This window comes from Marmota monax, unplaced genomic scaffold (genome assembly GCF_021218885.2).
Source record: "Marmota monax isolate L192 unplaced genomic scaffold, Marmota_monax_Labrador192_F-V1.1 WCK01_AAM20220418_F8-fsc00164, whole genome shotgun sequence".
NCBI classification, from domain to species: Eukaryota; Metazoa; Chordata; class Mammalia; order Rodentia; family Sciuridae; genus Marmota; species Marmota monax.
Window position 1 is genome coordinate 655,714 of NW_026693313.1, and position 24,668 is coordinate 680,381.

Here is a 24,668-nt window from a genome sequence, read left to right on the forward strand (position 1 = left end):
AGATGGACTAATGATTACCCCTATTCTGGCTTAGGGGTTGTGGAAATGCATATTACTTTTGTGGAATTTCAGAGCTTCCATGCTTTTGGAATTTGAATTATTACAAGTTTGGAAAATAGCATAAAAGTATTTAGTTGGCCATCCAAGAGAAAATATCATTTGATCTTTCTTCCTATTTTGTACTAATATCTCTTACCGAATTTGTTTACTTAGCTGTTGTTTTCTTAGGAAATACTACATAGATTCATTCAGAATTAGCAGTGAAGATGTTATAGACTCTGTTAAGAGTATTATTATATGCTTAGTTCCTGTTGAATCTTTACTAAACTAATATTGGATATCCATAAAGTCTGAGACATGCTGCTGTTGTTTTTTTTTAATAGTGTAGCTATTATGTTAATTAGCCTAGGTTTGTAGACTTTATAGGTACCCCATAGTATGAATTCTTATGCTATAAACCAGTTATTATCTTACATAAAGGAAACAAAATCTTAGGAAACACTTAAGGAACATATATAAATTTCTCATGATTTCTTAGAGTTCCTTAATTGACAGTACATTAAACTGTAAATTTTATAGCTAAAATGATCATGATCTAAATGATCAGTGTTAAATCATCAAGTAATAGTAATTTGCTGCTTAGAAAACTCAGTTGGGGAAAACTTGAAGGACACATTATCTCTCTCTTGATTGTATTTGCAATCTGGTTGGAAGGCATTAGATAATATAGTGAATTATTTACTAAACAACTTTATATTTAATAGAGAAGCAACTTTGTTTCTTTTTACCATTGCTTCATATAGAATGGGGGGTGTAACAGAATTTATAATTTACTTGATAAATAATCCAGTAAAGTAGTCATTTGTCTCCTAAACAGCAAGCTTATTTTAAATACAGAAGGGAATTTATTTGATTCTTATAAAATTCTTCCATGTGGCCTATGGCATAATACTGACCTCTTTAAATTCTGTGGGAGAAATAATGCAAGGATACATTTTAAAGTTAATAATGTAATTTTACTGATACCTGAAGAAATCTATGAACAAGCTTCAGAAGGTGTAGGGAACCACCTGGTAAACTTCCACAGTGTACAAGGAGTCTTATTAGAGAACACTCCCAAAATGTTAAAAACACTGATTGAGCAATGATTTTTTTTTTCTCAAATAGGATGAAGCTGCAATTAGGGCCCACGTTGTATGAATATTAGAATCTTCAGGAAGGTAGATAATTTGAAAAATCATACTTATTTTTGTAATATATGTGTGTTTGAGGTAGGATGTAGAGATTCCTAAAATAACCTACAGGGGTCAAACAAACAAAACAGCAAGAAAATCTTGGTATGAATGTCTAGAATAGTTAGAAAGCTCTTGGAGCACTTCTTAGCATTAGTGAATTTGATCACATTTGCTAGTTACCTGTCAATGTTATTGTTCTTTTTGCATGTGTTAGCTTTTTTTTTTTTTTAATGTAAGATAAGTAGAAAAGTACACTGTATTTGTGTGTCATGACACAAAGGAAGTCTTTTTTTTTTAATTGTTTTTTGTTGTTGTAAATGGACAGAATACTTTTTTAAAATTTATTTTTATGTGCTGCTGTTGAGGATCGAACACAGTGAGTCACATGTGCTGTACAGGTACTCTGCCACTGAGCTGCAGCCCCAGCCCCACAAAGGAAATATTTTTAAGCCAAGGAAAAAGCTATTTTCATTGCAGCTCCCACCTAGTCTACTCTGTGATTTAAGAATCTTTGTTTACTATACAAGCTAGAAATAATGGAATTTTGCTGCTAGCGCCACTAAATGTTGGCAGCTCACAAGCCAAACTTTTCAATGTACAGAGGAAAGAAAAATCACTCATGGTTTCAGGCATGACTGTATCCTGGGAATCCTCTTTCATGGCTACCATCAGCATCATGCAGTGTTTTGCAGGTATAGCCCCTTACTCCTGTATTTTTTTACTGTTCCAGCTCTGTTTTTACATTCAACTTTTAGTAGTTGAAAGTGGCAGCACAAATTCTAATAGGATTCATGTGTAGTCCAACTGGCCTGGAGAGTTCTTTTTAAACAACTCTGCCTGATGATAGCAGCAGATGCGAATTTGGATGGCAGCATGAAAATCACACAAGTATATTTAAAGGTGCATTCTCTCTAGTCATTCTTCCCTTTCTTTTTCTAAGTGACTTTCTCTGAAGCATGGGAAATTGGAAATTATTAGAATATTGTTTGAAGATGGTATATCTGTAAATATTTTGCATGATACAGTTTTTAAAAAATTATTTCAAGAGTAAAAATATAACATGCCCTGCCATTGGAGAGACTTAGAAATTCTTGTTTTCAGTCTAATATAATAAAAATTTGAACAACATTTCATATTTCTTTGTCTTAATTTGCTATGGTTATTTAAAGTTATTAATATTTAAATATTAAATTGTACTTAAATTGTTTTTCTGCCCTCTTATGTGGAAAAATATCCAAAGCAGTAGTATAAAAAATTCTGAGACACAACATGTTGGTATAGAGTATGTCCGAAGGTAACTGTGGAAGAAAGAATGTTTTTCTTTAGGTGTTACTATTCACTAATAAATCTGCTAATATATTTTTGAAGCTTTAGAATCTTCACAGATGGCCATGAAAGGAAATTGTTTATAGCACACACTCATCATTATTCTGAATTAAGTTTATGGTCAGAATTTTTGGTATAAATAAAAGGAAAAGATTAAAAAAGACAACCACATTTGGGACTGGGGTTGTGGCTCAGCGGCAGAGCGCGCTTGCCTTGCACATGTGAGGCACTGAGTTCGATCCCCAGCACCACATAAAAATAAACAAAATAAAGATATTAAAAAAAAACCTCAACATAGTAATGATGTTTGGATACTAATTTTTTTAAAAGACACCACATTAATTATTGCATTACTCATACATTAATTTTTAAAACTCTTATCAGCATAAGTTCTGTTCAGTCTTACTCAAGATAATCATTTGTGTAAAATAATTCATTATGTATAAGATTGTTTTCTGCCTTTGGGAAAGTTTAAATGCCAGTCAGTAAATAATTATTAAGCACTGATCTGTGTTTCTAGCACTGGGGAATAGTGTGTGTGTGTGTGTGTGTGTGTATTTACCAAAGTGGATGTTCTGGTTTTCATTAAGTTTAGAAAGTTTTATTTACTGACGGGTATTGTTAGCTAGGGTAGATAGTTAATTCTTTGAATGTATGATAGTGAAAGGAAGTTATCCTTGGCTAGATGGATAAAGTGAAGAAAAATAAGTCAGTTTTTTGGACATGAGGGAAAGCCTCAACTCCTTGAGACATTTAAAAACAGAAACTTTAAAACAAAGTTTTTTGATCCTTCAGTTTACTCTAAGTCTTTAATGTCCAAACACTAATTTATTGCTCTTTTATGAAATACTTCAAGCATGTAATAGCCCACATCTCTCCTAACAGACTCTTTGAATTACAGTTAAAGTTCTCTGCATTTTTTCCAGCTTAATAAAGACCCTTACTAGATAGGTTCTTAAAAAGGGTTTTAAGGAACAAACTAAATGCCACCTAGCCTTTTTGAAGAATGAAATTAATCATTGTTTTGGTTGAAAATCCCAGTTAGAAACTGTGTGTGTGTGTGTGTGTGTGTGTGTGTGTGTGTGTGTGTTAGGGATGGGTTTGGGTTTTTCTTTTTCTTTTTAAATTTTTTTTGGTAGTTGTAGATTGTCAGGAAGCCTTTATTTTATTTATTTACTTATTTTTATGTGGTGCTAAGGATCAAACCCAGCTAGGCAAGTACTTTGCCACTGAACTACAGCCCCAGCCTGGGTTGGGGATTCTTGTATCAGTGATGATACTCAGATTTCCAAGAACATTCTCCTAATACAGTTTTGTTTTAATGCCATATGTGCCAGAAAATAACTTTAGGTGAAAATATTTAAGCTTTTATACTACTAAAAAACAAACTTGCTCTGTAACCATAATTTTCTTTTATTCCAATATATGCTGATAGGCAGTCTTTTTTTATGTTTTTGGTATGGAAACAAAAATAGGAGAAGTAAGCTTCAGGTTTTTTTTTTTTTTAAAAAAGGATTCTTCATTGTGTTGACTTACTTACTGTAGGCCAAAAAAGCCTGTAGTTAAAAAGTCGGGGACTTATAATTTCACAATATGATTGAGAAATAACCCAGGAGAGTTATTGAAAAATGTTTTCATAGGATAAATTCCCAGAATTATAATGGTAATGTCTTATCTCTTATAGTTGGGGTGTTTGAAAAACGTTTGAAACTTTGGGTTCCTTGTATTTAGAATGGTATAACTTGCCATTTGTTGTTTGTTTTTGAATTAGTATAGAAACCTTTTTTTTTTTTTTCGAGAGAGAGAGAGAGAATTTTTTAATGTTTATTTTTTAGTTTTCAGCAGAGACAACATCTTTATTTGTATGTGGTGCATGCCCGGCGAGCGCACTACCGCTTGAGCCACATCCCCAGCCCTAGAAACCCTTTGTTATGTGTTTTATATTGAAATCCTAATACACGTAGGCAATAAATTTTTTAGAGTCCTGTCCTTAATTTGCTTTTTCTTTCCGTAGCTTTTCAAAATCATTATGCAAATTTAAATATCATAACAATACCTTATTTATAATTTTTTTTTCATTGAAATCAGTTATGCAGTACTATTTTGGAACTTGGATGACTGACAGTTGAACTGAATGAGGAACATAGCCAAAGTAGATTCTTTAAAATGCCATTCCAGAGACATATGGTGTGGAATACTCAGTGTTTGAATATTCATTACAGCATGAGCAGTGTTTATGTATTTCTATAGGATTTATGATGATTTTTACCTTTGTTTTCTTCCCCTCCCACTCTTTTTCTCATCAGTGTAAACCAGAATACAAGGTACCTGGACTTTATGTTATTGACTCCATTGTGAGACAATCCCGACATCAGTTTGGTCAAGAAAAGGATGTGTTCGCACCCCGATTTAGTAATAACATCATTAGCACTTTTCAGAATTTATATCGTTGTCCTGGGGATGACAAGGTATGGTGCTGTTTTGTTTGGTGTTTAGATTATTCTAAATTCAAATATTTAATCATTACAATATCCACATTCATTTTTTGTTCTTAGAATTCCTTGAAGAGTGAAAAAATGTTGATTTTTGCTAGGTTTTAATTTATTTAAAGAAATTGGCTAAAATATCTTTTGGAATTATATTAAGCACTTATTCAAATCTAGGACTATTTTAGGATTATGATGTTTGAGTTGATATTTTCCTTTTCATTGTTCATGGAAAATGGTTTTGCCAAGTAATTCATAGAAAGTAATTGTATATCAAAATTGTTTTGTTATGGTACAATTTTATTAAAAGTGTTAGAAACCATTACTATTAAATCTTTGAAATCTGAATATGTACATATTTTGTAATTAACAAGTAACAAGAGTTTTGGACCCAAAGGCAGAATAAAGAAGAGTTGTTTATATTTGCCCTTAAATTTTAGGTTACTCATTTTGATGCTGATTTGGACATTTAGGTGTGGGTTTTGACAGGGTTGAATGCAATGTTGATTAGTTAGCAAAAGGTAAGAATGGGTGAAGACTAATGGAACTCATTTCTAGGTAGTTTTATTTATTTAAAAAGGACATTTACATATAAAATATGACAGTATTTCATAGGTTACTTTACACAATAAATAGGCAGTACAAAATAATAGTGTTGCCATCACAAATACCCAGGTATACTGATATCAGTCACATGGATTTAACAGTTATGAATAAACTATCATTATAGGTAGTTTTATTTTTAATAACTAAAATAGAATATTGAGCTGGAAGAAGAAAACCTTGTTATAATGAATAGATAACAGGTAAATTTATTATGTTGTATTTTTAGTGAACTATTTTTGGATATAACTTCTTGACAGTTAATTTTTTTAATTTTGATACTTCGATACTTAGAAAGGCTGAAAGAATGTTTAAGATTTTAAGTGGCCCACGTTAATTGACTGTTAAAATAGGCACTTTGCAATCCCATCTGATAAATTAGCATTTTGAAATTTTATATCAGCATTTTAAAAAGTAACCCAACATCTTGACTTAGAAATTTCATTATTTGGACTTTGATTTCTGTCAGTTACAATGAACAAATCAGTCTTCAATTTGTGTATCTCATAATGTAATATCTCTTATTTTATAAGTGTTTATGGAATAGGGCCTTTTTGTTTTTTAAAACTGTAGGAAGTAAGATTATATTAATGCTGTAATTTCGATAATAAATGAGGGGCATTATGTGTATGTATGTAGATTTTTAGAATGATAGTTGTTAGGTACTAGTTATTTTGAATAACATGATGGGTAAATGTCTTAGAAACTGGGGTTAATTCTTGTGTAAGGCACAGAACTTTCTAAGTGCCCATCTTTTATAAAGAAGTAGTCATCAAATCTGAAGTTATTAAACATTTGTTGTGTAATTTTCTTTTTTTTGTGCTCGGGGTTGATCTAGTACCAACTTTACTGCTGAGCTGCATCCCCAACACCCCACTGCCCCTTTTATATTTTGAGAGAGTCACCTAATTGCTGGGTCTTGCTGTCTTGCTTACTTTGAATTTGTGATCTTCCTGCCCTAGCCTCCAGACCGCTAGGATTATAGTCAGGCACCCACTGCGCCCTTCTTGTTGTTATGTTTTTTTATGTTTGATTTGAAAAATTTGCATATTAATGTGATTTGGACATAATTTAAAAATATATAAACATAATAGTATGAGGAACTTAAAAATAAACCAGATCTTTATTCTGAAAATTGGTCTGTTACTGTTATAAAATGTATTCATTTAATTAGTGCTATTTTTGAATACATATCAATGACCTCTTTTTTCCCCCTAATTAAGGAGTCCCACAATAATTTAATAATTTGTACCAAGTAGTAATTTGTACTTGGTTATTGTTTACAATAAACTTTTATGTGTTTAAAAAGTTGTGAATCAAATTGTTCAGTGTCAGTATCAATGAAATGGTGATTAAGTGTATATTCTGTGTGAAATATTTGTATTTCATTAAGCAAGGTTTTAAGAAAAACAGGCCAGTTGATGTTACTTTAAAAAAAACATTCTAGAATATCTTGACTTTCTCTTTTTTTTTTATATTTTTTAGTTTTAAGTGGACACAGTATCTTTATTTTATTTTTATGTGGTACTGAGGATCGAACCCAGTGCCTCAGGGGTGCTAGGCGAACACTCTACCACTGAGCCACAAATCCAGGCTGAGAGACATTCTTCTTAATTGGGCATGTTGTTGTGCTTGTGTAAATCTGAAGCTTTTGGGCAAATTATCACATAATCAATGGAGATATATAGAAATTTTTCTGATTATCAAGTTTTCTCTAAATACTGTTAATTATGCTTTTAGACTTCAGAATTATCCAAGAAATAGAAGTTGGTAATACCTATCTTTATAGGTTCTGTGTTTATAATACTCAGAATATAACAGGAGATAGGCAACAATACAATTAAACAGAATTTTACAACTGAATGAAATTTCACTTAATCTCTTTCGGAGCAAGATTAGGGTATGCATAATTAAAGTGAAGTGCCATTTTATAGTGTTGCTATAAGAAGAACTATAAGTAGTAAGTAAGATATAGCTCTCTGCCAAGATGTTCACATTGGGAGTGGTTGAGACTTTCAAGACCTTCAAAATACTGGTCAACCTAAACAGTTTGATACAATTTGAAATTGAGAAAAGAAACCCAAGAATACTTATGGTATACAGTCTCATTTTTATAGATAAGGGAACTGAGGGTTTAACATATATATTTTCTTTAATTGACACTTTTGGCTTAAGACCAAGGTTAATGAGAAAGGTTATGTAGATAGCATGTATTTCATGAATTTTATAACATCTACATGAATGTTATATGATTGATGGAGCCTTACCAAAAATATGAAGTACTCATACATAAGGGATCTAGAAAAGGGTGAGATTAAAACAAAAATTTGAGATATCTGTGTATGTATGTATTTGAAGTGGGTTGAGTTGGGCAATGCTGAGGATCTTTAGGGGGAGTAAGAGTAAATTGGATTCAATGCTGCTATTAAAGGGCCTACGAGAAAGAGAAAAAGAAAATTACTCAGATGGTTCAGATATGTAAATCTGCTTGTTAGTAGCAAGCAGGCTTTTTTTTTTTTAATAGAATGGTAAAGACTTTTCCGATTATGGTAAGTGAAATAAATAAATGTAGAGTATTATTCATTTATAATGGTATTTAACATTCTGTGAGCTACGTTAAGTAATGCTGTTATGGGATTGGCATTGTGCAACAAGGGGAGAGTAGGGAAGAATAATGAAGGGGGAAGGTGGAGAGTGAAGAGAGGTTATATTTCACATTCTGTTCAGACAGAAGTGTGTATGTCTCTGGTTTAAAGCATCAACAGGGAAGTAGAATTTATGACAAGGTGCTTAGAAATATCTTGTAGTATATCTTGAGACATTCTCTTTTTTATATTTTTTAGTTTTAAGTGGACACAGTATCTTTATTTTATTTTTATGTGGTGCTGAAAGAAAGGATTAATTTTGTTAAAAATATGTTTTTGGTTTTTTTTTTCTTCTGATGGCAGGATCGAACTCAGGGCTTCATGCATGCTATGCATGTCTCCATTAGTGAGCTTACATCCCCAGCCCTTGGTTAAATTCTTATACGAAGAAATGCCCTCTCCTATATTTAAATAGTTTTTAAAATGAAAATTTGTAAGAGTCACATTAGTAAAGGACTTTGTCCTGAAGTTACTTATTTGTTCAAAAGATAAACATTTTATGAGACAAAGTTAAAATTAACTTTAAATTTAGTACTGAGATGAATCCTAACTCTGTTTGGAATACTTAATACAGTTCTATAGGCAACCATAGTATTAAATTAAGCTCATTAGAATTGGTAGACAGAGACTAGTTGTCATGTCTGCCTTCAGCTAAGTGTAGCTTTCATTTATATTGTATGTCTGTTAAAACTAATGTTTTCCCCTTTCAACTGAGATAAGATTAGCAAATGCAAAATGGTAGAAACAAATTTTCAGTGGTAGAAAGTACCCCAGACGTGTTTTCTTCTCTTCTTCCCATCCAGCACCCTAAAAGCCCTTATGAAATGATTATACTAAAGTTTTGAAAGCAAAAAATAAAAATGTCGTATTTGTTTTTTTCTCTAGAGTAAAATAGTGAGAGTTTTAAACTTATGGCAGAAGAATAATGTATTTAAGAGTGAGATTATTCAACCGCTTTTGGATATGGCAGCAGGGATTCCTCCTCCAGTTGTCACACCTGTTTTGGCCAGTACTACTGCTGCTATGAGCAACACCCCAGGTATATTGCTACAATATAGATTTGATTTCTAAATATTCTCATATTTTCACATGGTTATTCATATGTACAATAACAATTCTACACCATTGGAAAATTGTGATGCTATATTAGATAATTGAAAGAAAATATAATTCAAAGGAAAAATAAAACCATGTATTTGTGTGTGTGTGTGTGTGTGTTTTAAAGTAGGATTGAACCTAGGAGTGCTCTATCATTGAGCCACATCCCCTGTCTCCCTAGCTTTTTTCATTTTTTATTTTGAGACTAGGTCTTGCTAAGTTGTTCAGGGCCTCGCTAAATTGTTGAGGATACCTTTGAATTTGTGATTTTTCTGCCTCAGCCACTTGAATTACTGGGTTACAGGTGTGTACCATTTCGTCCAGTCCTTTTAAGTTGCTGAGGCTGGCCTCAAATTTGTGATCCTCCTGCTTTAGCCTTCTGAGTCCCTGGGATTACAGGCGTGTGCCAGCCTTGGTTGTTTCTGTATAATTCTCTCATTCTGAAAGCTTTTTTTTTTTTTTTTTTTTAATCCCAAGAAACATAAATATAATGAACTTTGGAAAATGAGTGTGTCATTTAGGTTTTTCCAGATTATTTGGTTTGTCTGTAACCTCTTAACACTTGGCATATAAATCAACTTTATATTTACAGGAAATGAGGTTAACTTAATCTTTACAAAGAACCTTAAATTGTTTGATAATGCCAAGAATGCTTTAATAATAATCTCAAAATCATGTTTTCTTAGGGTATTTAAATGACATTTAAAAATTTTTATCACAATTCCAAGAATTGAATTTGGTAACATTTTCATTCACATTTAGTTTTTGTGCATTTATTGAAAAAAATAGTTTTATAAGTTCTGTTTCCATCAAAATTGTATTTTTCTTATTTCTTATGTTGTTGAATGTCTTCTAATGTTTTTATTTATTTATTTATTTTGAAGTAGTTGAACACAATACTTTATTTAATTTTTTTTTTTTAATGTGGTGCTGAGGATTGAACCCAGGGCTCGCACGTGCTAAACGAGTGCTTTACCATTGAGCCACAACCTCAGCCCCTTCATAATTAATGTTTTTAATGGCTCCTAAGTAAGCTTCGTTAAACTCTTAGCTCAGTTTTTAATGATGCTACGTACACTTTATTAAAGTACTATCTTAGTTCACTGAGGAGAAGTATAAACAATGCCTTTGGTTGTTTTTTTTTTTTTTTTTTAAACCTAATTACATGAAGGATTTTAAAATGGTTTTTCTAAATGCTGACAATAAAATAAAAATATTGATATACATTTGTCTATGTTTTATAAAAGTAATAGAACAAATTCCTCAACTTTTTCAAGTCGTATTTATTTACTTCTGTATTTGGTGGGCTGTGTGATGTCTTTTTAAAAAGGAACACCTGTGACACCTGTTACTCCAGCTAATGTGGTCCAAGGCCTTCCTGATCCATGGGTATCTCAGATAACAAATACAGATACACTTGCTGCGGTTGCTCAGATCTTACAAAGTCCTCAAGGCCAACAGGTGAGCAGGCTTTTTCTTACGTTGAGAACGATGTATAATTCATTATTTTCCTAATGTACTGTTTTATAATATACCACCTAGAGATAAGTATTTTTTTAGTTTTCTGAAAATAGAATCACTATATAAGTTACTCTATATATAGCTTCCACTTTTCATTTAGTAATTCATCACAGTTACTCTCATGTCATTAAAAATTTTTATGCCAGGAATGGTGAAACATGCCTTTAATTTCAGTGACCTGGGAGGCCGAGGCAGGAGGGATTGCACGTTTGAGGCCAGGCTTGTCAACTTATTGAGACTCTGTCTCAAAGTAAAAAAATAAAAGGGTCTGGGGATGTAACTTAGTGGTAAAGCAACCTTGAGTTCAATACCCAGTACCCCACTCTAAATAAATAAATATTTTATTAAAAAATTGTTTGGCAGAATCCTAATTTTTAGCACTAGTTTATGCCAAACATTATTAGGTGCTATTGCAACCCCAGTTGCAAAATGGATGGGGTGCTCTTTTATCTTAGGGATAGGTGTCTTAGGGGAGACAGACAATAAAAAAAATGACAAAATTACTTTAGGTAGTCATAATTGTCTTAGAAAAGGTTAAGTGGATATAGTTACCAAGTTGGGCTAGGGGTGAAAACTAGAGAAAGGATGCCACAGAAGATGTGCTTTGAGGAACTGGTATTTGAATTGAGACTTTTGAGAATAGTCCTAGCAGGATGGGATGATAGGAAGCAGAGAGAATTGCATGTGTCAACATCTTGAAGATGGGAAATAGTGTGTTGTATTGTGGCTCTACTGTTAGGAGTAGAGGAGAATCATGCTATGTTTATCCATTGATTTGAGGTGTGTGTGTGGGAGAGATATCTTTACAATATTTAGTTATTTATACTTTATTGTTCATATCTTAGGTTTTGTAACTTATTAAATGTAGTTTCTTCATAGTTTGTAGGTTTCTGTAAATATATTTGAGTAGATTAGATTTTTGTTTCTAGTGCCAGTCTAATTTCTATTTTCAATTTATTTCATTTTCCAGTTAAATCATATTATTTGCAACTAATGGTAATTCTGTATCTTTGCTTGAAGTTCCTATGTCCTGTATATTTTTCTTACTGCACTATCTAGATGCAGTGATAGCACTCACAGTGTTTGAGTTACTGGGCTTTGCAGTAGGGTATTCAAGATAAACAAGACATATTCTTCGGCCTCTTGAAGCCTAAAGTCTAATAGATAATTGGAATGCATGAATATAATTAAAATGGAAAATGAATAACAATCCTGAGAAAAATAAAAAACTTTGGAAATTCAAAATTAGAGATAACGCCTTGGCTTAAATAATTGTTTCAGGGAAAGTTCTTTTGTACAAATGACAGTTTGTTTTTAAAGTATAGGTAAGAAAGAGATGCCGAGGTTGAGTTATGTAAACAGAGAGACTACTGAGTAAAAGATGGATTCTCAGTCTTTCAAACAAAACCTTCTCCACCTGCATATTTCTCATATTAGTTGGAGATAAGTATCCTTCCAGTTTCTTGCTTTATTTTTTGCATTGAGAGATCAATTCAGAAATGCTTCTTTTTCTTGAGCTCAAAAACATGGAGCCCATCAGATTCAAAGTGACTTATCCTTGATTCATTTCTTTCATTCATCATATCTGATGTCTTAAGTCTTATATAACTGGGGATATAATTCAGTGTTAGAGAGCTTGCCTAGCATGTGTGAGGCCCTAGAAAGAAAGAAATCGTCTACTTATATTCTGAATCCATTGACTCTCACTACCTCATTACTAGTCTTGAGCTACATTATTATCTGTTTTGTTGCAGCTGCCTCTTATGGGGCTTTCACCCTTGCTCCACTACAGTCTTTCTTGGGAGCTCAGTAGCTACCTGTTTGACTCAGTAAAAGCTGTAACAGTCACTTCACTAACCTTTTTATGTTCTCAACTTGATTTCTTGTTTCCTTCTATTTTCATCACCAATCCATCATTTTCTCTAAATTAGAGATAAGTGTTTTGTTTATATTGACCCCTCCTTAGTGTTATCATTTGTTTCTTTCATTACTTCTTTTTCCCTCTGATTTGTTCCATTCTAGCCACACCTGCCTTTCTGCCATTCCTTACCTATACTACTTATAATCCTGCCTCAAGATATTTGTACTTGGTGATTCCTATACTGAAAACTGTCTTTCCTCGTATATTCATATGGTTTCATTCTCCCGCAAGTTGTTTAAATGTCATCGTAATAAGACCTTCAGTGACTGGTGTTTAATATCATAAACTGGACTTTTCATCTTTTTTACTTTGCCTCTCACCTTTATTTCCTTCCTTAGCATTTACTACCTTATATGACATTATATAATTCATTTATTTTTTTGGATGATGATGTTACTTCATCTCTTCCTACTGTACTATGTATGTTGTATAGGCCTAGGATTTTTGTCTATTGTTTTTTTTCCACTATGTCTAGATGATAGTAGGTATTCAGTATATTTTTGTGGAATTAATGACAGAGGTATAACAGAGTTGGTTTTGAAAACCATAGAAAGCAAATTGAGAAATGACAATTCATTTACTGAGCAATGGGGAATGGATAGATCTGTATACTGAAGCCAAATGATCTGATTAGTATCTTAAATAAGATGGAGAGAAGTCTAGAGATAGGGAATATCTTCCTTTTAGTAGTAGTGATATTGAAAGAGAGGTAATGACTATGGGGAAAATATTAAGATTGTGAATTCTCTGAAAAGATAAGCTCAAAAATGTGAGGCCTGTCCAGTCTTTTTAAAAGTATAAAAATCAACTCAATGAGTAGTCTTAGACTGGATACAGTTTCTGCATTTTTTAAATTGTAGACAGACACAGTGCCTTTTTTAATGTGGTCTGGAGGAATTGAACCCAGTGCCTCACATGTGCTAGGCAACTGCTCCACCACTGATCTACAACCCCTGCCCAGTTTCTGCATATTTTAAAAAATATTTTTTATTGGTGCATTATAATTATACATAATGGTGGGATTCATTATTACATATTGATACATGCACACAAGAGTTTCTACATTTTTGAGACATTTGGGAAACTGATTATGGACCAGTATTAGCTGAAATGATAAAATTATTTTGTGGTAATCCCTTTACAATAGTTTATAAAGCATGTTCTCATTTTAAAAGATGCTACCAAGTAAATATTTTTTTATATAAATTTTCCAGAAATATAGAGTTATTTTTATTGCTTTCCAAAGAAAATAGTACAAGGAGGGTTAATTACACACAGGTAATGAAGATATTGACACAACAGTGATGGCAATAGAGGGAAAAAATGCTGAGGTAATTTTGAATTTGGGTGACTAAAAGAATAACAGTGTGGCTGGGAAAAATGGCGATGTCAAAAGGAATAGTTAAAATGTATAAAGGATAAATATGGTATTTTTTTATTTTCCTTTCTATTCTCGTTGTCCTTTTCCTTACTTTCTTCACCACAGTAATGTGGAGAATTTATATCTTGTATGTATTTATTGGTCTTAGTCATTCTGGAGCTTCTGGGGTACAGTTAGTTAACTCCCATGTAGTGTTGCATTTTCTTTTTTGTCCCAATAGTAGTTTTAAAGAAGATGCTTGGTGGTTAAATGGTTCTAGTTTGTACCCTAATGTTGCTATTTTAGAATATACATGAATTATTTTATTTACTGTCATCTTGCATGTTATTTGTACTTTCTCATACTAAAAGTTGAACTTAAGGGAATACAGATGTCTTGACAATCAGTTTGCTGTTCTCTTTTTCAAATATAAATTGATAATTTTCATATATACTTCAGGTTTAGGGCTTTTTCAAAATGATTTTCATTTTTAATTGACACGTAGTAATTTTGCATACTTACAGGTTATGTATGTGTATATATGTATGTATATAATGTGTAATGATCAGTTCAGGGTAATTGACATATCTATTATCTCAGTCCTTTTTTAAATTTCTTTTTGTTGGGAATGTTAAAAATCTCTAATGGGTATTTAAAATAATTAATTGTTAATCATAGTTCTACCATGTGGTAGAAGTTACTCTTCCTCTCCAACTGCACCAATGTGCCTATTACAGATTTAGAACTCAATTATGTATTATTTCTGTGATGAATGTAGGGATTTCTTATTTATGGATCTTACAAGTTTTTTAGCAAAGGTGAGTAAATAGTGGGAAGTGGGTTTCTTTTTACTGTACTTGACACTCTTCATTGTTAATAACTTGTTTTTTAGTCTCAAAGTTGGCTGTAAGAATAAATTTCTTAATTACTCTCCTTTTAGGATATGTTCTTAGATGATATGTCTGAATGATAACAAAAGCTCTGCTGTTGTCAGTGCTTATCCCTTCATGGAGTTAATTGAAGAAGGGGTGAGAAGCATAGTGAAAAGTATTATTTATCTTGTCAGGAGTCCCTTTTCTGGTTGTTATGGTATAAGTGCTTTATTTTATTTAAAATTTCCTGACTTCCTAGAAGACAGACTTACTAAGGACTGTTGTATGTGCATACTAGGAAAGACTTTTTTTGATTGCCTAAGATTGTAGAATGATTAAATTTATTAACTAAAAGTTTTACATGGGCACTCTTATGAGTAAATTCCAACAACTGTTTTATAATAATTATTTTCCCTCTAGCTTCAACAGTTAATACAAACCTTACAGATACAGCAGCAGAAACCGCAGCCTTCCATCCTCCAGGCCCTGGATGCTGGTCTTGTGGTTCAATTGCAGGCTCTCACAGCACAGCTTACAGCTGCAGCTGCAGCAGCCAACACGCTCACTCCCTTGGATCAGGGAGTCCCTTTCAACAAGGTAGTCATTAAAATATTGGATGTATTCAATAGGCAGTGTTAAATTGTGTGAAGTGTCATGTGGATTCTATAAATTGTGTTTTATCATATTCTGTCGATATACACTGTACTGTAGAAAATATATTAAATTTAAAAAAGATTTAGACTTTAAAAATTCCTCTTCAGATGTTTAAAATACTTTTTTTAAACTAAAGATAAATGGGCAGTGTATTTTCCATTGAGGCAGCAGCTTCCGAGTCTTACTTAATCTAAATAGCTTGCCCACATAAAAAGCCTTTAAGTTGAATATTCAGAAGGTGACAGAACATATGAAGATGAGGATCTTCATGTTCTATCAAGGGATAGATTCATTGTTTATGCTTCTATGTGTTACCAAGCTGTATTGACATGGCAGACCACTTCATTATTTTAATCCTTAGTCTTATGTAAGATTAGTGTCAGTGATTATATTGTCTATTTTATAATTTGTTTTGTTATTTAAGACAATACAGTAGATCTCCCTAGTCCTCTGGAATACATTCCAGGACCTCTGCTGGGTACCTAAAACTGTGGATAGTACCAAATTGTACACACACACACTCACACACACGCACGCACATACATGCACAGGACATTCTTCCTGTATGTGCATACTTGCAATGAAATTTAATTTATAAATTAGGCATAGTAATTAACGTCTGCTTAATTAACATTAATAACATTGTATACATTAGGCACATCATTAACATAATGAAAATTATGTGACTATGGTCTCATGAACAAACCAAGACAATAGGCTGCTGTTGACTGGATAACTGAAACTGGCAGAATAAAGAGGACTACTTACTATGTATGTCATGGTGCTCACACTCTAGAAAGAGTATAGTATACAATGACATAAAACATATTAAATGAAGAGATAAACTAATGGGATATAAGTAACATTTAAATATTTATGTAAAACACTTTAATTTGTCTCTTTTTCCCTGTCATGCTCCCCTCCCACCAGAAGTTGATGGATAGGTTTGATTTTGGGGACGATTCTGAGCATAGTGAAGAACCCAAAAAGGAAATTCCAACACCTCAACTGTAAGAATTATATTTTTCTTTTTCTGTGACTTTTGTAAATATTGGGTAGGATGTTACCATCTACTAAGTATACTTTGACTCAATTAGGATTGTTATGTCAGGCTATTAAATTCTTACATACAGAAAGGTGGCAGAATTGCTGTTTTGTTGTCTCCCTGGATTATTTGTACTCTTTTTCAAGTTTTGCAAATAGTTGTACTATGTCAAAATTTTTTTAATAGGAAAAATGATAAATAAGAGTAAAACTATGGGCTGGGGTTGTGGATCAGTGGTAGAGTGCTCGCCTAGCATGTGTAAGGCACTGGGTTCGATCCTTAGCACCACATAAAAATAAATAAATAAAGATAAATAAAAGAGTAAAGCTAATTGTGATGTTTTTACATCTATTTGTTTAATTTAACTTAAATTTAAGAATATTTTCAATACAAGGACAGATGCTTTCTTCTACTGCCAAATCTGCTTCTAGGAAGTGCATCAGACTAATCAGAAATAAGAATTGATGTTGTGGGCCGTTGAGAAAATTAACAGTTTTGATTATAAATTATAAAAATTGAAGGAACATTTGAAATTATATAGATTGCTTGATGTGATGGCACATGCCTATAATCCTAGCTGCTTAGGAGGCTTAGGCAGGAGAAGTTAAAGTTTAAGGCCATCCTGGGCAACTTAGGAAACTCTGCCTCAAAATAAAAAGTAAAAAGAGCTAAGGATGTAGCTTAGTGGTAGAGCACCCTTGGTTTCAATCCCCATCATGTAAATCAGTGTCCTAAGAAAAATATAAGAATATCCTTAACAGTCCTGATAGTTTAAATATCCAGTGTTAATGCCTTTCAGAAATGAGAATTTAATTAATTTAACATTTAATTTAACATGTTATTACATGTTCTTTTCTTGAACTAAATTCCGTTTATTTTCCACACTGATTCAGGATTTGCTTTTTAAAGCGTGGAGACGAATTTGCTCCATTGTATTTTGAGATTTAGTCTTTCAGTATTTGAAGGTAGCTGTTGTTCTTCTTGTTAAGTTTATTTGCTCCAGGTGAAGGTGGCCCACCCTTCAACCCCCACAATGGTTTCAAAAGTTCTCAAAATCCTGCTAGCCCTTGGGGGGAATTTTTAGTTCATTTCTTACCTTATGGAACCCAGAATTCCAGGTTCTTCCAAGTGTGCATTTCCCAGAGCATAGTTGAAATTGTTTTCTCTTGTCTAAATACCATTTGTGTCAACATACCTAATAAATAACAGGTATGCATTTCTAAGTATATAAATTTTATATGGTCAATTATAATTCTAAGTTTTACACATACTGATTGATGTAGCATGTTCCACACTATCTCATAGTTAGAGAAGAAGTTGAAATGACATTGTTTAAATACATTAAATTGTTTATAAAAGTGTTTTATTGAGATTTATTTTAAAATCACTAATGTATATGTATTTAATAGCCTGAAATCTTCAACCGAGCATCTCTGACATGTTACAGACCCATTAAAATACTATTGAATTTATTTATCTTCATATTAATATTCTGGGGTATTCTCTTTTTTGTGTTAATATTTTAGAAGCAAACATTATAATAGAATATGATTTCTTGAGTTGGCTTTTGTTTCCTTTGAAAAAATAGTAATTATCATATTATCTTTAGTGGATTTTAAAATATATTTCTACTTTCCTTTTAGTTCTCATGTTTCAGAATCTGTGAACAATTCCATTTTTCATCAGATAGCAGAACAACTACAACAACAAAACCTTGAACATCTCAGACAGCAGCTCCTGGAACAGCAACAGCCTCAAAAGGTTCATAACCCCATCTTGTGGTCTTAGGAGTTATTGCTGTTCGTATTATGTAGATTAGCATTATTTATAGGATGATTGGTTTTTGTTTGATTTGGGTATTAATAGAGTGTTTTCTCATCTCTTATTTTTACCACTTTATTTCCTTTCATAGATATGGTAATTTTTCTTTGAATGTTTATCACTAGGAAGATCAGTCTTTTCAAGACATAGTTTGTTTGTTTTTTTTCTGTAATCAGAATGTATTCTGGCAACTTAATGAATCTATATTGTAGAAATTACTACCAGTGTACCACAAAGAGGTGGAGTTTCAGAATTGCCACTTAAAACTTGATGTAAATTCTGTTCCGTTTAACAAGTCAATGATGATTGTGTTACCGGTGCTGATAATGACGACAAAATGGATTGCCTTATTTAATCCTAAAATTTTTATTGCTGGTACCCTGTTTTAGGAGCATTATCAGCAATGTAATAGGAAAAATATAGGCATAATTACATTTAATCCTCATTAGGTAGACACTGTGACTCTTATTTTACTGCAGAAGAAGTTGAAGTTTGGTGAAATTAAATATCTAATGCAAAAGTACAAAGCCAATATTATATATGATCAGTCTTAAGACACAACATTATTTATATGTAACTGAGATTTTCAAAATACTTCTAACTACAGCCTAACATCCTTTTGAGGTGTAAGAATCTTACTAATTTGAGGGATAATAAAACATGAAAAAATATTACACGTTAGAATTGATAAAATATGTCAAGTTGCAGAGCTAAGATTAAACTCATTTACAAAGCATATCTCTGCTATATATGAGAAATATTTATAGGTACCAACTGTTTAAAGTAAGAGCAGTACATTCTTAGTACATTTTTAGGAAAGCCATGTATACAAAGTTGGACAGGAAAATGGTTTTCTGAGTTCTGGCTTCAAGTAACCTCTTCTCTGGTGGAGCATATACATTTATGTAAGCACATCGCAGAATTCTGTAGTTTTTTAAATAGAGGTTAAAGTAAAGGGTCTTGGCACTATGGAATAGAAAATGGGTACTTTTTTTAAAAAAATTTTTTGAGGTTACAAATGCCTTTTGTTTTTAATATGCATTTTTAAGAAGAATTCTACAGTGAGTATATACAAGATGTATTCTAAAAATTTAAAGTTAGTTCAAGTGAAATTATCTGTTGACTTATCCAAAAATACAGAATTGGTTCCATTGTTAAAATGTCTAAATCATATATGTTTCATAGCAAAAGTATGAGGACCTCAGTCACTCCTTCATTCTTTTTGAAGAAAATTTGCAACACTGTCATTGCAATTTTTAAACAAACTTTGCTAAACTAATCCATTCATTCATTAAAAAATTTTTTTTTGCTCTTTTTAGATATACATGACAGTAGAATGTATTTTGATATATTATACATATATGGAGTATAACTTCCCATTTTTGTTGTTGTGCATGATGTGCAGTTACACTGGTTGTGTATTCAGACAGGAATGGGTATTTTAGGTGGCAGGTATAGCAAACTTTAGATGTAGATGGTGCCTGCGCTTGTCCTTTTAATGCAGGTAATAAATATAAAATGGATATTCATGGAACTCATGCATAGAATTATAAGAATGGAATTTTATATCTTGTTTTGAGGAACTAATTCTGATAGAAGTGGTCAGAATAAGGGCAGTATATTTAAAGAAAAACACAATGAAACTCAAAAGAAATTGGTTGTCAGTGATGTGATACAAAATCACAGAATTGATGCAGAGGTAGCATGTGGTAGTGACAGAAGAGTTTATCCAGCAGCACGTTTGTTCAGCTGTAAATATGACACTTTTTGAATTGCCTTAGTTTCATTTCAGAAGGTTTAGCAGAAGCAGTAAAGTCAAGGGTAATACTTTAGAAATAAACTAAAGTGAAAATAAACTAAAAATTTGAAAGAGCGCCAGTCTGTCCTAAGAATCTCACCTACCAAAAAGAGAATTCTAGACTTAGTTACTAATTCTGTATATTAATTCCAGAGTTTCACCACTTAAACACCTTCCTTTGGATAGAATGGAAGTTCTTAAAAGCTTCATTGTTTGAAATGAATCCAGTGAAGAAAAGGGAAGGTGAAGGAAAAAAAAAAAACTTTTCTCATGGACAGTGATTGTGAAACAGACAGGTTTAGAGTAGGAAAGCAAGTTAACTGCATATCAGTTCAATTTAATAGGTTGTGATTGCATCTACCAAATTTTTTTTCCTTAGTGTACTTAATTTGAAGTAAGATAAGCAAAAAAAGGTAAGCATTTTCATTTACCAGTAAGCTCAACATGACTGTGTAAGTTATAGGGTCTTAGTTAAAGGTGTAATAGGATTGATAGTGCTGTCGTGCTCATTGCAGTTCTTAATCACACCTGTGGTGTATGTTGATTGTTATTTTCCATTAAAGTTAAAATTTTTTTCAAAATTGAAAAACTGGACACTTTTTTGGAGAAAAATGGTGAGAATTGTGAAGGGATTAGGTATTATGTCAGAAGAGGAGTGATTTATGTTAAATAAGTTTATGATTTTTCTAATTGTTTATTAGGATAGTTAAAAGGTCACAAGAGCTATAACTCAAAATGAAATCCAATGAGAATATTTTCAAAGAAGTTAATAGTAAGATTAAGGAAGTTAATAATAAGATTAATGATTAATAATAAGCTAATTAATAATAATCAATAATAAGTTAATAATAAGATTAATAAGATTAAGGAAGGGGCTGGGGTTTGTGGCTCAGTGGTAGAGTGTATGCCTAGCATGTGTGAGGCCTGGCACCACATAAAAATAAACAAAGGTATTATGTCCGTCTACAACTAAAATAAATAAATAAACAAATAAATAATTTCAAAAAAAGATTAAGACCTAGCCTACTGATGAAGCACTCTTATTAAGATATCAGAAATATGTAACTTTTCAGAAAAATTTTTATATAGTACAATAGAAAGAGTAGAATTGAAAACGATGAAATGTCATGAGTAATGTGAAGAGTCCTGAGTTGTTATATATGAATTGCTGTCTACAATCTCAGATAAATTTCATTTTCAAATACTGAAATTATAGTGTTATTTGATTCATAAATCCAGGTCGATGCTATAGTTATAGCATATGTGTATTTCAGTAAAGTCTTTGAGTCTTTATTATTACTTCTACATTAAAAAAGAGAGAGAGAGAAGAATTTTATAACTGATTAAAATGTGACATATTACAGTGTTAGGGCCAACCTTGAAAGAAGTGTCTGCTAGCTGCTGTTAACCTTATTCTCCCCACCTATACCACTCCACCCCAGTATTTTCATTGCTGTTTTGTATGAAGATATTCAGAAGAAAGTAGACATGTATAAATAGGATGTAAACCAGAAAAGTCATTTGCCACTTTGGGCCAGTAAAGGTCTCTTTTTCTTATCTTTTTAAGTCATATTATAAATAATTATGGAAGTGAGACTACAGAGAGAAGGGGAGCTGTAGTAGGAATTTTAATATAATTTCGATGTTGCAAAGCTTTTTTTGGTGTCAAATTCAAATATTTTATATCCTTTAAATAAAATGGAACATTGCAGGTTCTTGTTGGAAAATACTGCAAGATAAAAATTCTTTCTGTTGAAATGGTTGAGAATTTTTCCTTTTTTTTCATATTTCCCTTTTGCCCTTAGAGAGAGAGATTTTTCTTGTACCAGTTCTTGGTGATAAGGTCAATGGAAAATTCACGACCTGCTGCTTATTATGGTTTTCTGTTAAATTTCACCCTCAGTTTTGGAATCTTGTTTGTATTCATATTTGTCTAATGAATGTGAAGTATATTTCCCTGTTTTGTTCCCTTTGCTATTAAGGGCCAAAATTTATAAATTGAATTTTCAACTGTTCAGGGAAAGATAAAAGTAGACTATAGAGATGGTGTCTAATCCTTTTCTTGAAATATAGCACAGTATTTTTGTTCATGTATTAAAACTGAATAATGATATTTATTTCACTATTAAATCACCCTTTTCAACAGCTCTGTTGGTTTTATTTTATTTTTTGAATAACTGATGAATAATCTTTTGTAATAATGAAATAATTCTTGGGAATAATAAAATAGCAAATGTTTAAAAATAAAGGAAAATAAGACCTCTAAAAACCCATGACATATCTTTTGTTTATTTATTTAATAAACATAATTGCAAAATAACATAATAAATTTTCGTTGGTTTTTAAAAAAATAATAAATTTTTTTTTCTTTGTAAGTTCTTTAAAAAAGGAAAAAATTTTAAGAATAACAATCTTTTCAAATAGGTAAAACTGCTGAAAAAAGAAACTCAAAAACTAAAATTGGTTGCAGTGGATCTTGATATTACACCAAGGGTTAACCTGTTAAATAAATAATTAAGGGTGAACTACAAATGGGATCAGATAGATGTAGAGCTTAAGATGAGTGCTGAAGTAAAACATAACATGACAATAGACGAGTACTGAATTACGATTAAATGTGAAAGGATGAAGCTGGAAAATATCTGCTGTGTTACTAACAAATTCTGCTGTTATTGTACCATTTTAAAGGCTTAAGCCAGGGGTATGCTTAAGACACATCTGGAAGATAACACTTGCTAACTTGCTGACTTTGGTCAATATCATGGTATAGAAGACTGCTATCTGTTTTATTCAAACTCAAGCTTTATTTCTTAACCTTGAAAATGTTGCCTGTTCTGTCATAAATTAAGGGACTTGAAACTGTTCTTTGATTTTTGTTTTTACTCTTTTTGCTCTATTCTTTCAGTTTGATTGTTAGTACTTATAAGAATAATATTTTAAAAATGCCCTTGAAAATAAATTCCTATTCTAATTGGTTTGGTGCGATTCACACATAAGTCCTGATCTTGCTTTGAAAATTTTTTAAGGACACATAAAATAATCAGTTTTAGTATATACTTAATGATATTGTTAAAGAAGAATGCTGACTATGGCCAAAATACCGACTATGTGCTATTGTGTTCTTTATTCCCATAGAGGAAAAATATGAAAGAAAAATAGATTTCGTATTACTGCCAGGATAAGTTCTCTTTCATTAAAAAGACATTTTGAGGTTGAAATAAATAATTCTCAAGAGTTCTCTTAGTTTAGAAAAAGCATATGTACAAAGGTGATTTAAATTCAGTGCACCCTAAGGCCTAGGAAACTATTTTTTTGAGGATCATTTTGACATTTATTCTACTTTGAATGTGTTTGGAATTCTTTATGTATTTATTTTTTTAAAAAAGAACCTCAGGAAATTATTGTAACGTGATGCAACTCAAACAAAATTAAATGATATATCTAATCTGTTTCTTGCCTTTTATTAGTGAGAATTGCAACCACCTAGTGATTTATAGGAGAACTTCTGAACTTTTGCTTTAATAGCCATTTGGACATTACCAAAATAACTAAAAATCAAAGAACATTTTACTCAAATATCTGAAGTACCCTCTCTAATGTTCCCTGATTTCAAGTAAATTTGTATTTATGTACAAGTGCAATTTTAGATTGATAACTTTAAAAATTATTTAACATGAAATTTCTTTATGTGTTGGACTACTTTTAAACATTTTATTGTGATATCTGCTGTGTACAAATTTGCATTTGTAATTAAATTATCTCCCAACATTTGTGTGCTCTCAACAGGCAACTCCTCAAGATAGTCAAGAAGGGACATTTGGATCAGAGCATTCAGCGTCACCATCACAAGGGAGTAGTCAGCAACATTTTCTTGAACCTGAAACAAATTTGGATGATTCTATAGATATACAGCAACAGGTAAAAATAAATGCTTTATCTAGTCGTAGTTTATAAACTTATTTAAAGAAAACAAAATGTTGTATAGTGGTAAGGTCCTCATGTGGTTTTCTGAAGCGCCACAGTCCATCTGTTTTGCCTAGTAAGCAGTAATGTCATTATCATGAATATTTTTTAAGGCACAAATGTTATTATGTAACTAAATCTAAGCTGGGATTTTTATTTGTCTTCTTCTTTCTAGGATATGGATATAGATGAAGGACAAGATGGAGTGGAAGAGGAAATCTTTGAACAAGAAGCTAAGAAAGTGGCTGTTCGTTCCAGATCAAGAACTCATTCGAGATCTCGTTCAAGGTCCTATAATATTATTTAACAGTAACTATGTG

General features: G+C 31.9%; 1 protein-coding gene across 7 annotated transcripts in view; it reads left to right on the top strand.

Annotated features, from left to right (window-relative positions):
• Positions 1 to 24,668, top strand: part of Scaf8 (SR-related CTD associated factor 8) — a 201,798-nt gene that overhangs the window by 40,290 nt on the left and 136,840 nt on the right. For all 7 annotated transcript variants that reach the window (XR_006854475.2, XR_006854476.2, XR_006854477.2 and 4 more), the window contains 8 exons: positions 4,868 to 5,029; positions 9,181 to 9,334; positions 10,724 to 10,854; positions 15,488 to 15,664; positions 16,652 to 16,731; positions 18,410 to 18,527; positions 24,172 to 24,303; positions 24,524 to 24,636. Coding sequence is in view for 4 of the 7 variants with exons in the window: in XM_046456576.2 (XP_046312532.1) it covers positions 4,868 to 5,029; positions 9,181 to 9,334; positions 10,724 to 10,854; positions 15,488 to 15,664; positions 16,652 to 16,731; positions 18,410 to 18,527; positions 24,172 to 24,303; positions 24,524 to 24,636 (1,067 nt within the window). In the remaining 3 variants the exon portion in view is untranslated. The remainder of the gene's footprint in view (positions 1 to 4,867; positions 5,030 to 9,180; positions 9,335 to 10,723; positions 10,855 to 15,487; positions 15,665 to 16,651; positions 16,732 to 18,409; positions 18,528 to 24,171; positions 24,304 to 24,523; positions 24,637 to 24,668) is intronic.